This window comes from Diachasmimorpha longicaudata, chromosome 5 (genome assembly GCF_034640455.1).
Source record: "Diachasmimorpha longicaudata isolate KC_UGA_2023 chromosome 5, iyDiaLong2, whole genome shotgun sequence".
Taxonomy (NCBI): domain Eukaryota; kingdom Metazoa; phylum Arthropoda; class Insecta; order Hymenoptera; family Braconidae; genus Diachasmimorpha; species Diachasmimorpha longicaudata.
The window spans coordinates 4,071,966-4,085,354 of record NC_087229.1 but is presented as its reverse complement, the minus strand read 5'-3'; the positions used below and the strand labels follow the sequence as shown (position 1 = coordinate 4,085,354).

Here is a 13,389-nt window from a genome sequence, read left to right as displayed (position 1 = left end):
AAGTGTTTTATTTGTTGCTGGGAATAAATTATTGGATTATCATTTTTTCTGGGATTCCTGTGGTGAAGATATTTTTCATTTCTTCGACGTGAAAAAGAAGGAAAGGAGATCAAATTTTCCCGGAAAGAAAATCATTTTTATGGGCTTTTGCTCCTGCGAAGATCTTTTTTATCAATTTACTGGCGAAGAGAAATGGTCAATAAACATTACATCATTTTTGTGGTGCTAAAGTTTTAGTTGCTATTAGTCTGCGCGCATTGTTTTATTTTTTGGTGATATCCGCCCATGAAAAAGTAATAGAAAGTAGATAAAAAATATATTTGATAAATTATGAACTTTTTAAGATGGAAATTTTTTCACGCGTATCTTTCACCGCGTCAACAAGATATTATTAAATATATTCGATCGCCAAGGCTGTCTGCACTTCACCAATGTGCAGTCAAATTGCTGGAAAAACGCATTACAGCTTTGAAAATAATTCGCATTGACGTTTAAAGCCCAGCCCCAAGGAATATCGAGACACGAAGAAGGCATTTTTCTCTCGAAATCAATACCAACGATTCCGTTTTGAATGCGTGTTTTTTTTCTATTTTATCTGCTCTCGGATAAAAAAAAATTGAAATAAAAAAAAAAGAAAGATTTGTTACAAGTGACTTAGTTGTACAACTGAATCAACACAGTTGTCCTAGTGGTTAGTGGTTAGCCGTTCGATCCTTGTGAACTGGCTAGTTGTGAGATAGGTATACGGTCGACCACACCAGCAACAATGCCGTTAGTGAGAGCCTGGATATTGGACGTCGTTGGGCTGGTTTCAGTGTAAGCCGATTTCATCCATCCGGCAAACAATAGCGCAGTTACCGTATGAATTATCATTGAGCAACAGTGAATAACTATTGTCAACGATGAAACTTCCTGTGGGATAGCATGTCTATCTTCCAATGCAATAGGTAATTCCCAAGTGTATTAATTAATTGAATCAATCTCTTGAACCATGTTCATGATTATCAAGTATTCAAAAATTCAAAACTGAGGTACAATTTTTTTCTAAATAAATCGTTCACTCCTCATTCATATCGATTCACCCGTTTTTTTTTAATGGAATGAAACCATCGGCTGCGGTGAATAATTAAAATTTCTTGACGATGATGACGGTCCTGGTGTTAATAAGACGAAAAAGAATTTAAAAATCCCTGAACAAGTTCACGGTCTGCAAAAATATCTCGAGTTCGATATGACTTAAAGAGAAAGGAGCGTTACAGCAGAATGTTATGTAAATATGTATTTCTGTTGTATTTTTTTTTGTTTGCAATTTTTTCGCAATTAGTGGGAGTGACAGAAACGGTACCGAAATTTCTGATAATTATCAGAAACGGGAAGTACTCGGGTTATTACAGACATGACCGCTTGTGGTGTGGGCGATATGACTTTGAGAAATCGTGTTCCGAGTTTGTTAGCTAACAAAAGTCAAATGTATTGAAGTACTACCAATCACTCCGGAAATAGAAGATCCAATGTAAAGAATGTTTTACAACTGTAACACGCGAGGTCAAGTGCTATCGTTGCAACTACCCTTTCGTGACGAGGTGAGTTCTAAATCTACAAGAAAGATCCACGGCCATGACTTTGTAGGGCGTCATGCGTCGCACCATATGAGGGAAGTTACTACTGATTACGCTGTCTCGAGGTGGCTTCGAGATGTTAAAAAAAAGCGCAGAAAGCGGAAATTTTTGAAAACTTTTGATAAAAAAAATCTCTTCCTAATTAACTCCTTTTTTGCTACTAAACTTGACAATTTACTCAATTTTCTGGTTTTTGTTTCTCAACAGATTGAATAATCTGATTTAAAATAGAACTTTAATAACAAAAAATTGTCTGTAGACGAAAATCGGTTGAATTTCTTTCCGTTCTCATTGTGGATTATTTAAATAATGAATGATGACATCGTCGCGGCTAGAGAATTCGAATCGTTAAATGAAAAAACAGTTGCACAAGAATAATCAAAGAGTATTCCCTTTGAGTATAACATTTCCTCCTTGAAGTAATTCGTAAAAACGAACAGATACTCTATAAATACTGGGAAAAATAATACTGTGTCGTACCCGGGCAAGCTGAATACAAAGGACCTTTGAAAAACGAGTCTTCAGTGTCGAGGGAGTCAATACATAGTAACAGTAGACATACCAACAGAGAAATGCATAAAATTCATAGCAACAGTTGAAGCTTGCAGATGCTATGTTTTGCTTCCAATTTATTGAATTGAATATTAAATTATTAAAATTATTTGGAGCTGCACAAAAATATTTTAAGTGTCACGAAAATTTTTTTGATATTCAACGAGCAAATATTTTTCTTAATTATATGATATCCAGATTTTTATTCCCATTGGTGTGGACTGAAAAAACTTGATGCATGTCAAGATCTATCCTTTTTAAATCAAGAAACTATTTTTTGAGATGTAAATTTCATTTTATTCAAGGCATTTTTGAAGGCAGTAAAGAGAGTTGAATGGAAGAAAAAAAGAAATAAAACTCGAAGCCAGCCGCGCTGGCCTGATTTTTCCGCGGCACAATCTATCGGAACGATTCCCCTGAAAAATCTCATTTCCGTTCAACCCTCTGTGCCAATAGGACGAGAATGAATGCCCAAGAAAAAATGGTTAAGTGAAAATAGAAAAAAAGAATTGCAGTCAATAGCCTGCAACGTGTCCCTCAGAAGGCTACCACACAGACTACTCAAATTAAATGATGAAATAATGAAGTTGTAAGTTAAAACTGTGATCCAAATAAGACTCAAATAAATGGGCATATGGAGAACGCAGAAATTAATTTCTCCCTTTTCACGTTTTTTATCAGCAAAGAAATTTATTAAATTTGTTACATTACAAAATATTTTAGCCCACAGACTACAATGGAAAATTAAAGATATGAATAACAAGTCTTTGTAACTCGTATTTCTAGAGACTTATTTTTTTCACTGATCAAAATTAGAGGTTTTCACTCCGATAAACCTTTTTTATTCATTATTTGCCTCGCATTGAGTTGGTATCTGTGAACTGCAATTTTACATATATTTACGAATTCCGCGAGTTTATTCGCAATATTCACTTGCTGGGAGGCTTGAAACTTTGAATTTTCAGCATCATTCATCCATTGCATGATAGTGAATACTACATGACTAAACGTCTAGAGAAAAATTTCCAGATGAACAGGATCTGAGATGATTTTCATGTGCTCGATAAACTTTATCGTTTGCGTATCAATGAGTCATTAAATGCGATTTGAACCACTCAATGTCAAAGATTGTTATTTATTTTATTTTTTTTTGTTTAATTTTTTCCGTCGTTTTCATAGCAATCATTATTCATTTAATTGTAACACATAGTGTGTAAAGTGTTTGCAACTCTTGTTTTGTTTCCTCGGCGTTAGAAATCTTTCGTCGCTGGATTTATGTCTCTTGACTCATTAATTACAACTGTCTCGGTGAGCATCTGTAAAAAAATGTAATAATTGCTAAATATGTTCAAAGATATTTGAAATCATTTTTTATACAAAGAAGGAGAAGAAGGGGAGAAGTTTTAAGTGGTTACAAAGAAACTCACGATTAACGTCGAGCCTTTAAGCTTCTGGTTTGGCTAGAGGGGCTTCCTTTTTGTCATCAACGGTCACCGAATCTTTTTTATCGGCAGTAGGTTTCTCGAGCTCTTCAGCTTCTTTCTTTGGCGCCACCTTGAAGAATAAGCTCATTAAAATCCACTTAAAAGAAATTATTAAATAACTATTCAATCGATTGTTAAATCACCTCTTCTTTGCTCGCTTCGTCGAAGTTGCCAACTAAATCGGGAACCTCGTCGTCATCGTCCATGACGGTTTTGGGGAGCGTGCTTCCAGTGACATTGCTCGCCAATCGTTTCAACTGATTCAAACCCTCTGGCCCAAGTTGGCTCAAAATACCCGGCAACATATCGGTTATTTGTTTGTTCTCACCATGTCCAGTAATGGCGAATGTGTTGGCCGAGAGACTCGCTTGAGCCTTGGGATTGTTAAAGTGGATCACAGTTCCATCGTCCTTGATCATATTGACCTCCTCAATGCCAGGAATCGTATTGACGGATAATTTCTTCAGGCAACTTTGCAATTTTTTGTCATCCGTCGCAGCAGTGGTATGAACAACCTTTTGTTAGAAATTGTAAATGAATAAATATTTTTCAATTGTATGAAACCGTGTACCTTTTCGCTATAAAAAAACTTCTGTTCTATTCTTCGTAATTTAATGAAAAGTTACGGTCTTTTTGTAATTTTTTGGAATCCTGGCTCCATAATTTCATTTCCTCTTAGAAATATGTTGATATTTCACTCTCAAAGCCATATGAATATTGAATTTTGTAAGTGTGAGTTCAATTTTAAGCGAAAATCTTGACATTTTTTAATCATCTTGGATACTAAGGAAATTGGAGTTTTCTCTCATCAAACTCTTGAAAAAATGGAGGAAGAACATTTAATAATAATAAAAATATTTGATTCATTAATGGCCACACATACCCGTTATGTGTACATACATCTAAACAAATACAATAGTTCCCCTCTGACCACATATACTCACACCCCCCTCACACAAAATTTTGGAAATTTAGTTATGAACAATTACAAAGATTCCAGACAGACGCGAGCTAAATACATTAAACAAAGCGATTATTGTACGTTAGGAGCAAATTCTTGATGATTTCGACTACATGATATCTTGTGGTCACAAAATAGCCATATTAGGTGCTGAATGTGTATTAGCAGGTCAGAGGCAGAGCCAACAACCCAAAATTATGAACAACATGAACTAACATCGAGGCATTTTAACGCTAAAGACAGCCAGCTCCCACCGAGACGATAATTTCACGATGAAAAATATAATAATACTGAAGTTAAATAAATAACAATGACAGCAATATATATTTTTCTCCAACAAGACCCCCCCGGAGCGGGGCATGGCCATGACAACGTGATAGCCTAATTCCACGAATAACAAACCCAGAGTTCCTCCAGATCATAAAATAACAATTGTGAGACTGAGCTGGTGTTTTAAACATAATAGAGCCATACGGCAAATATAAAAGACATTGTAAATAGCGAATATTGTTCTCCTTACCTTCTTCTTGCGACGGGGTGTACCTTTACCTCCAATTCGCACTTGTGCCTGTAACTTCTTCAACTTTTCGGGATTCATGTTTGAAAATTGATTTTTATACTTATCGTCGACAGTGATTAACAATTATTAATTGTCGACGCTCCTCAAAGTTGTTAGAACGATGGGAAACGAACGACCGGCAACAAAACACGTGCTCACGGGTGGCCAAGTGAATTGAGAAAATGGAAGAACGCTTCTATGCCTTCTACGTCACGAATCGACTTCCGCTGAGAAATTAATTTGACTCACGACAAAAAAAAATTCGTTGTTTGAACGTAGATTACAGGCGGAGCAGGGCTAACCCACCATTACAATTAATATTGAGCTATTTTATAGAATTTCATATTTTGCTCTACCAATAAATATTTGACCATCTACGAAATATCGATGTCACTTTGCGAGATGTTCACTGACTTCAGGTGTAGGTGGAAGCGTAGTGAAGCAGACGCTAGTGCCGCTCCGATCGTTTTTTCCAGGAGAGGGAGATTGGAAAAAATTAATTCGTTGAATCCATTTATTTTATTTTCTTTCTCAGCAATAAATAACTAATATAATAGTTTGTTTTCCTTTTTGAACAGTGATATTCTCTTGTAAATATTTTTCAATTTTTAATTGCAATGCAGATGGAACATTAATTTCAAACATTTACAAACTATATATAAATGGTAGAAAAACACGTACTACCCTAAATGACGAATTTACACGGTAATTAACTTATTATGTATGGATATCACAATTGTTTATTTCCTTAATCTCCATTACTTGGATAATAAAATAATTATCTACGAATAATTCTTAGCTAGCGCTACTTTTCTGTATTTTTGAGGTGCTTCACTTTTTACATGACCAAATTCAAATCTTAGCCTCAGCTCCCCGATTTTCGAAATTGGAAGAATATCGGGAATCCACTCGATCAAAAAGGGGGTAGGCTCTACCTGATCTGGGCAGGTATTTCCTGAATAAAAATCGAATGTCAATTATTTTATCTATAATACTGATAACCAGAATTAATTACTTAACTGACCACACTTACCAACTTTGAGGTACGTTTTCAGTTCCAGGGGTTTAATGAGGGCATTATTACCCATTTTCTTGTAACGATCAATGTCTGATTCTTCTCGTTTAAACAATTCGTACGTGCCATCAGAATTTTGCAGGAAACTTCTCGTTATTTCCAGTGGAATGACAGGTGTATCGAATATACTCTTGACGTGAAGTATATTTGTAATTTGCCACGTGTATTTGGTGAAGGTTCCCAAAGGTACTCCATCCTTCCTCACGAAGGCTGTGGTGGAATTTGGCAGTCGTTTTTTTTTACCCCCACACGATATTCGCTCTCGAAGGCAGTCGAAAAAAATCTGAGGAACGTGAAAGACCAGCGGCTCTGGTTTTCCATCAAATTGGAAATGCATTGTTTGATTGATCCTCTCAGTTATCGAGCCCAGCCACTTAATAAACGACAAACTGGTGTTTCCCTCGTCGAGATTGTCACACGAGTTGTGATATTTTTTTATAATCGTCGCTTTCGTCTTTCCTTTTCTCGTTTCAATGGAATTTAAATTATTGATGCACAACTTAGGCAATGGAACTTCGTCTCGCTTTCTCTTTGTCGAGTGTGGCTGAATGTTGTTCATCATTTGGAGTGTTATTTCTGAATCACAGTTGATAATTCCAGAGCTGTTGTCAATGATTTTCATTCCACTGTCGAGCAATCGACTTCCGTCCAATAATTTCACATTTCTCCCGTTGAAAATCCCCTGGGTATCCAATATTTTTATTGAACCGGCGTTCCACAATTTTATCGACTGATTATCGTCTTCCAAATAATCACCACTTGTTGATAGATCGTATTTTGCGTTCGCTTCATCCTCAACTATTTTTACAGTACTGGTGGTCATCATCCTATTCTGGTCAATATCGATATCGTGAACGGGGGAAATAATGTTGTTACCGTTATCGAGGAATCCCGATTCACAGTCCACATCGATTCCTTCCACAATGCTGTTAGGCAGAATTGTTGCATCGAGATTTATCGAGTCTATGTCCAATCTACTTCCGTCTAGACTCTGAACTGTCAATGTGTCGTCACGAAATATGAGGAGATGCGTATCATCACTTAGATTTTCCAAATCTATAATTAATCGATCGGAATATTATTTTTTATCCTCAGAATTAGATTAATTTAACTCTATCAAACAATAAAAATCGCCCATTGAGAATGAAAATGGTTTTATAAAATATCCATTGACTTCAGAGAAGTATTTACTTCCAATACCGTATTTCCCCAAACACGTCATTACTAGTCAACCCTTATCGGGTTTGAATCATGCTAATTATATATTCCTAACACATTATCATGTTAACTTTCTCAATGAGAATTTTCTTATTATAAATTATTTCATCATTTTTACCCATTCCAATAATTTTATCCGTCTCGGCTGGTTGAAAAGGTACACTGAGGCTCTTCTCTATCCTCAATTCCATCTGATCCAGATTAATATAATACCTGAACTCCTCCGACAATTTAGGATCACTAGCAAAGGCACAAATGCATGCGTAGAAGTGAGCACAGCGTCTCGCCTGTCCAGACTGCTCCTCGCCCTGCAACTCCGTCCCCTTCGGGGCTGCCTGCAGACCCATTAGTTGTACAACAATAGCAACAAATCAGATGGAAATAAAATTTTTAAAAACCGTTACTCCACTCACCTTGAAAGCAGTGCAGCTACATGAGTATCTGTGTTCTATCCTCTCCTTCAATTTGCTAGTGTAGAACGAAAAATGTAGATAACCGAGAGGATGTTTGGGTGATGCTTTACACTTGACAGCCATGATAGTCTTGGAGACCCGTTGTACCAGAGGCCCCGAGGTTTCCGTCGCCAGTAACCAAATTTCCTGTTTCGTCTCGTTGTTAACATTTAACGACGACAGAATGGAATTCCTCAGGGTGAGCGGTTGTGCCTCAGCGTAACACCTGAGGGCTGCTTGGATGTGCTGACATGTGGAGATACAACTGTCTGTCGAATCTTTTTCGTGACACTTCAGGACACTTGTGTCAAAGCTCCTCTCGCAGCTGTCGACAAAGCACAATGCTGTACTTTGGGATATGATAGTGTTCATATCGTTGGACATTACGGTGGCATTGATCAAGGGCAGTTGCACGAAGCCTCGGTGATCGGGTCCTTTGTCACGTACTCGTACAGAAAAAACTTGAACAGCTGATCCAGTTATAAGTTTACAGGCCTCTGTTGACATTTTTCTTTTTTCACCGGGCTCTTTGAATACTACATCGCAGTATTTATTTTTACAACATAATCCTCGAGAGCCATTGTATGTTCCACATTTTGGACACTTCTTGACACCTCGGAGTGTTGCCTTACCCAAGTCAGCCAAGAGAGAACGGAGACGCTCCTCATTTGACATAGCAACTGTCAAGAGAACCATTGTTATCATTAGTGTCATCATTCTGGTGCATTAGTCTAGTTTATTTCATTTCTCCGATAAATTTATGTCAGGGTAAATCACTTGTCTCTGAGAGAAGTTGGAATATTGTTTTTCGCATTGCAAGTTATTCCATTTTTTGTGAAATATTTTAATTGATAACTGAAGTGCAGACTCTTAATGTAAATGAATAGAAAATATATTCTCGAATTCAGGATATGTATGATGACATTGATAACCAAATAAACACATACAAATATCTCACCTGTACCGTTTAACCAAACTATTCAATTGTCGTGGAGGACAATTTTTGTGGAGAAATTACAGTTTTGTCAATTATTTTCAGCAAATCTCGATCCTCGAAGTGATGCTTATTTTTGGTGGTAATATGTATCAGTAAATAAATAAACAGTAGGGATAATGATAGAAGACTGCACGACACTATACACTGTAGCCAAATTGATGGCGTATGTGTGTCCACTATAGGTGACTTATCGGCTGTTGGATATCTCGGGATAGATGACGGCGTACAGCAAAGCGGACGGAAAGGCGAATTTTTAATGAACAGGAGGGTTACCGGGCAGCTGGCCCAGCCAAGATCGATAGTGAGGCCTCTCCCGGCCGGGGCCTGTACTAACATTGGCGTAGGCCTCCACATTAGCCTATTCTGTTTATCAAAACACGATCCACCCGCGCAGTACAAATGGCATCAGGCCAATAAAACTATGTCTACGTTTTTTTATTTGTTAATTTTTATAAGAAATTATCATGTGCTTTGCAGGGAAATGGTCGATACTGCCCTATGTTAGAAGAAATTATTTTTAAAATCCTTCTCTCGCAGGAATATATTTAGAAATAATTAATTCTCTTTTTTTGAGGGCATAGAATCAAAAAAAATTACTCATACCTGGAGGTTCATGCCCTGAAAATACTTCCCCCACATTACACGCGATATTATTATACGATACACTCTATAAAAAAAATATTTAAAATTGTTTAAAATTATTTAAAATTATTTAGTAGCACCAGGAAAGAAGTGCAAAATGATAAAAATCAGGAAAAAATTCTGTTGCCTTATTCTGTGAAAATTTCAATTACCCACTTGAATTTTACAAACACTTTCCTAATCAGTAATTGAACTTGAGTTTCTTAATTTTTACTGAATATTTCTCTTCACCTGTCGATTTTTTTATTAATCTTTGCAAATCTTCCCGTAAATTCTGAAATTTTTTTTCTTGACAACATCGGACCATTTCTCGTCGTCCACAACTGTTCCTCTCCAGTTGGCCTTTCACAACTGTCCGTCAATGGCGACTTAGACTTCCATTTGCAATTTCTAGGAAAATAAAGTAATTTTTCTTCTCCATTTTTTCACTGCAATGAAGGTCTGGGTATCATGGGAAATTAAGAGAGCGCAAGGTATTATTATCAACACCTCTAGTTTGAAACATTTAAGTTGCCCGAGCCCTCGGTACATGTCAATCATTCTCCCTCGCAATGTACAGTCGATCGACAATAACTGACCTTTGCGTGGGCCGTATCATTGCACTAAAGGAAAATAATTTTCTACTTTGCCACTTGTAACATGACTTCGAACAATAGGGGGAAGTTGCCTATGAGGGTAATATATTTTTTCTTATCCTGCGCTGGCTTCGGAGTCGTTGAGACTGAATATGATAGAAAAATACTAAACATTTCGCTGGGTGCATTTCTACTGTTGAGTACTACTTCGATATATTTCAGTGCGACCAATTTCTATCTCAAGTTCAAACGAGGAATTATGTCTGTAAGTGTGGAAACACGTGTGACAAAATTTTATTGCTATTATATTTCTTATCTGTCAAAGCGACTTGATTCACGCCGACATATTGACTGAACCAGAACGACGTCAATTAATGGGGGTCTTCCAAAGAGGTCACGCGGCCAAATTAATTCTTCTAATTAGATACAAAATCATTTTTTAATTTTGATGAACCCGAAATTCCGGAGTGCAGTTACGACGCCCTTAGCCGTAATTAGAAAAATGAATTTGGTCACGTAAACCCTCCGTAAGACAGCCCTTAATCATTCAAGATAATAAAAATAATCAAAATAATGATGAAAAAAAATTGAGCCCCGAAAATTCCATCAAAATCATTCCACGAAAATAAATTAAAAATGTTTAATAAAAATGAAATAAAGTCTTTCATCAGGATACCATTGAGGCTTCGTTTCCTGTGATGACATCGTGTCTCACTCATTTCAAACTCCTTCTATTCACTTTTCAACGAACTCCGTACGAACGTCTATTGTGGTTAACGAATCAGACCCTGTGGGTAGAATCCTTCACGGAATATGGAAAAATCGTGTTAGAGAAGTGCGAACGTCGAGCTCAAATATTCCTGTTCGTTTTTGTTATCCTCGGACATGCCTCTGGGTTCGGCTGGATATTTGAGCCTTTAGTCCGTGAGAACAGACGCCCCGGACTCGTCAATCGTCAACGAATTCGATCAATTTCGTTTTTTTTTCAGTCAATATGAGGAGCAATCACACTCGTCATTTACCTACTGAGGTGATAGTGGGGGTTCCCCTCTTCGAATCGCCAAATTACGAAATATTTTTCGCTATTAATGTAAGTAGGTTTCAACAATAATTAAGGACCTTCAAGTATTTTTCACAACCATGTGCAGATTGGAATAACAATTTAAACACATCTAAAAGACCTGGAGACCTCCAGAGTGGAAACAACAAATAAAATTTTGTTGATAAGGCAATAGGCTCTCCCTACGCCCTTTTTTATTTCTATATTAATTTTTGCGAACGGTCTTCGGTACAAAGTGGATCAGTAACTATTAGGATACATTTTTTAAATAATTTTCCATCCGTTTCCTGAGACCCGGAACGTGAAAATCCAAAAAAATTAGGGAAACACTGAACTTTTTCTATGTCTGACATTTCTCATTTTTTTAAATAAATTCCAGGCCTTAAGATCTAAAAAAAAATTTTGGAGCGCTGCCGGGAAGTGGTAGCCAATCTCAGTTTGTATTATTTTAATTTTTTTTTAGTTCGATTGTTCCATCCAATTTTTTTATTTTTTATTGGTCACCTCCTCATATTTCCACCCCCGAGACCCTTTCCTTTTACCTATTACTAATGCTTCAATTCACCAATAATAGAAACTTGTTCAAGGTGCTGGGAATCTACACAATAACAATCCTGTACTTCTGCTTCGATTTTTACCTAGTTCTCGTGAATATATTCGTCGTCGGTCAGTTTGCGATTCTCCGAGAGAGATTCGAGACAATTTACTCAGTGAAGCCGGACAAATCAGCGATGAGAAATCATCATGAGAACGAAAAAATGAATCAGAGACCACTTGCGACTGTGGATTATAATTACATTTTGCTAGAATTAAAAAGCTGTGCAAAACAGCATCAGTTTCTGATCTCTGTCGTGAACGAGGTAGAGAACATTCACAATCTGATGAACCTGGCGCAAGTGCTGATGATCAGCTTGATCATCTGCCTCGCAGGGTATCCACTTCTCATGGTACGTGATCACTAAGAAAAATTACGAAGTTCCCACGTTGAAATTTTTTTGTCAGCGAAAGATCTTCACGAAATCTTCGAGAGAATCATCAAAGGATCTCCGGAAGATCTTCCGGATGACTCGAAAATTCCTTAGCACATCTTTGGAAGACAATTTTTGTTTATAAATATATTGGGAATGGTTTTTTTTAATTATTCCCAAAGTGAAAATCAAAACATCTGAAAAAAAATATTTTCTTACAAAAATCGTTCAGGGAATCTTCTTGCACCACCATTCTCCTGAATATTTCTGGAAGATCTTTAGCAGACAACAATTTTTCGGCGTGGTTCATTAACTACAAAAATTAATTTTCTTCAAGCCTGGGAGTGCGATTACAATTATCAAAAATGGAGTATTCATTTGCAGTTGTCTTATTCAACTATTTACATACACACTCTCGTGTCATAATATAATGATCGCCAGTTCGGAACTTGCCCATGGGATATATTTTTCGAGATGGTATCATGAGAATCACACTGAGATTGGGCGATCACTGTCGAAGACCTTCATCATTGTCTTTCTGAAAACCCAGAGTCCGTGTTATCTGACTGCATGGAGATTCTTCCCCATCACATTAGACACATTAAAATCGGTCACTATTGGCTTACAGCGGTGTGGATATCACGACAAAATATCTGAGGCTAAAAAAATTCAGCCGAAACACTAAAAACAAAAATTTACACTTGCAAAATGTCTACAACAAAATATCGGTAACCACCAATCATTAGCCAATATATTAGCCAGTCAACGACTAATAAATGATAAATTGAAATATTATTAAATATCAATTTGCATGAAAGACATTTGAACTTTCAATTTTATTTGAATGAACAAATAATTATTTACGAATATATTAATATTCTGGATGTCTACTAGTGATTTGAAATATTTTACTTCATGTATTTGTGTTTTTAGTATTTTGTCGTTGATTATTTTTCCTTCGATATTTTGTCGTGTGGTATTACGTTGCAATACCATAGCCGAACTTGATTTATTTTTAAACCCTCTCGTGATATTTATTTACAGATTCTGACAACGGCTTTCTCGTACCTGACTTTGATTCGACACAGTATGCAGTAATAGATCATTTATCTGAATCAGTGCTGTGGGAACTTGTGGAAGGCTCGTGGTTCCAATAGAAGATTAGTCTCATATTTCTAACATACAAATGTTACAAGTAAAAAATAAAAATGTCGATGACGTTCTCAA

The 13,389-nt window shown here is 36.6% G+C and overlaps 3 protein-coding genes across 9 annotated transcripts; 1 reads left to right on the top strand and 2 right to left on the bottom strand.

Annotated features, from left to right (window-relative positions):
* Positions 1-3,290: 3,290 nt before the first annotated feature.
* LOC135162904 (transcription factor BTF3 homolog 4) lies at positions 3,291-5,382 on the bottom strand. 2 transcript variants are annotated; one of them, XM_064121851.1, is made up of 4 exons: positions 5,137-5,382; positions 3,799-4,170; positions 3,599-3,713; positions 3,291-3,487 (listed from the first exon to the last, which is right to left on the bottom strand). In XM_064121851.1, the coding sequence occupies exons 1-3, from the start codon at positions 5,212-5,214 to the stop codon at positions 3,615-3,617; spliced, it is 549 nt and encodes a 182-aa protein (XP_063977921.1). In that variant the 5' UTR covers positions 5,215-5,382; the 3' UTR covers positions 3,291-3,487; positions 3,599-3,614. The 2 variants fall into 2 exon arrangements, with proteins under 2 accessions (XP_063977921.1, XP_063977920.1); XM_064121850.1 differs by having other exon boundaries at positions 3,599-3,725; positions 5,137-5,377.
* Positions 5,383-5,675: 293 nt separating this feature from the next.
* LOC135162895 (uncharacterized protein C2orf42 homolog) lies at positions 5,676-9,196 on the bottom strand. The gene is made up of 5 exons (XM_064121837.1): positions 8,879-9,196; positions 7,882-8,600; positions 7,587-7,803; positions 6,209-7,306; positions 5,676-6,130 (listed from the first exon to the last, which is right to left on the bottom strand). The coding sequence occupies exons 2-5, from the start codon at positions 8,593-8,595 to the stop codon at positions 5,958-5,960; spliced, it is 2,202 nt and encodes a 733-aa protein (XP_063977907.1). The 5' UTR covers positions 8,596-8,600; positions 8,879-9,196; the 3' UTR covers positions 5,676-5,957.
* A 296-nt stretch (positions 9,197-9,492) lies between these two features.
* On the top strand, positions 9,493-13,346 carry LOC135162902 (odorant receptor Or2-like). 6 transcript variants are annotated; one of them, XM_064121844.1, is made up of 6 exons: positions 9,493-10,399; positions 10,806-11,058; positions 11,124-11,224; positions 11,782-12,141; positions 12,500-12,772; positions 13,207-13,346. In XM_064121844.1, the coding sequence occupies exons 1-6, from the start codon at positions 10,199-10,201 to the stop codon at positions 13,258-13,260; spliced, it is 1,242 nt and encodes a 413-aa protein (XP_063977914.1). In that variant the 5' UTR covers positions 9,493-10,198; the 3' UTR covers positions 13,261-13,346. The 6 variants fall into 6 exon arrangements, with proteins under 6 accessions (XP_063977914.1, XP_063977913.1, XP_063977915.1 ...); XM_064121843.1 differs by having other exon boundaries at positions 12,500-12,890; positions 13,207-13,326; XM_064121845.1 differs by having other exon boundaries at positions 12,500-12,792; positions 13,207-13,246.
* The last annotated feature ends 43 nt before the right edge of the window (positions 13,347-13,389 follow it).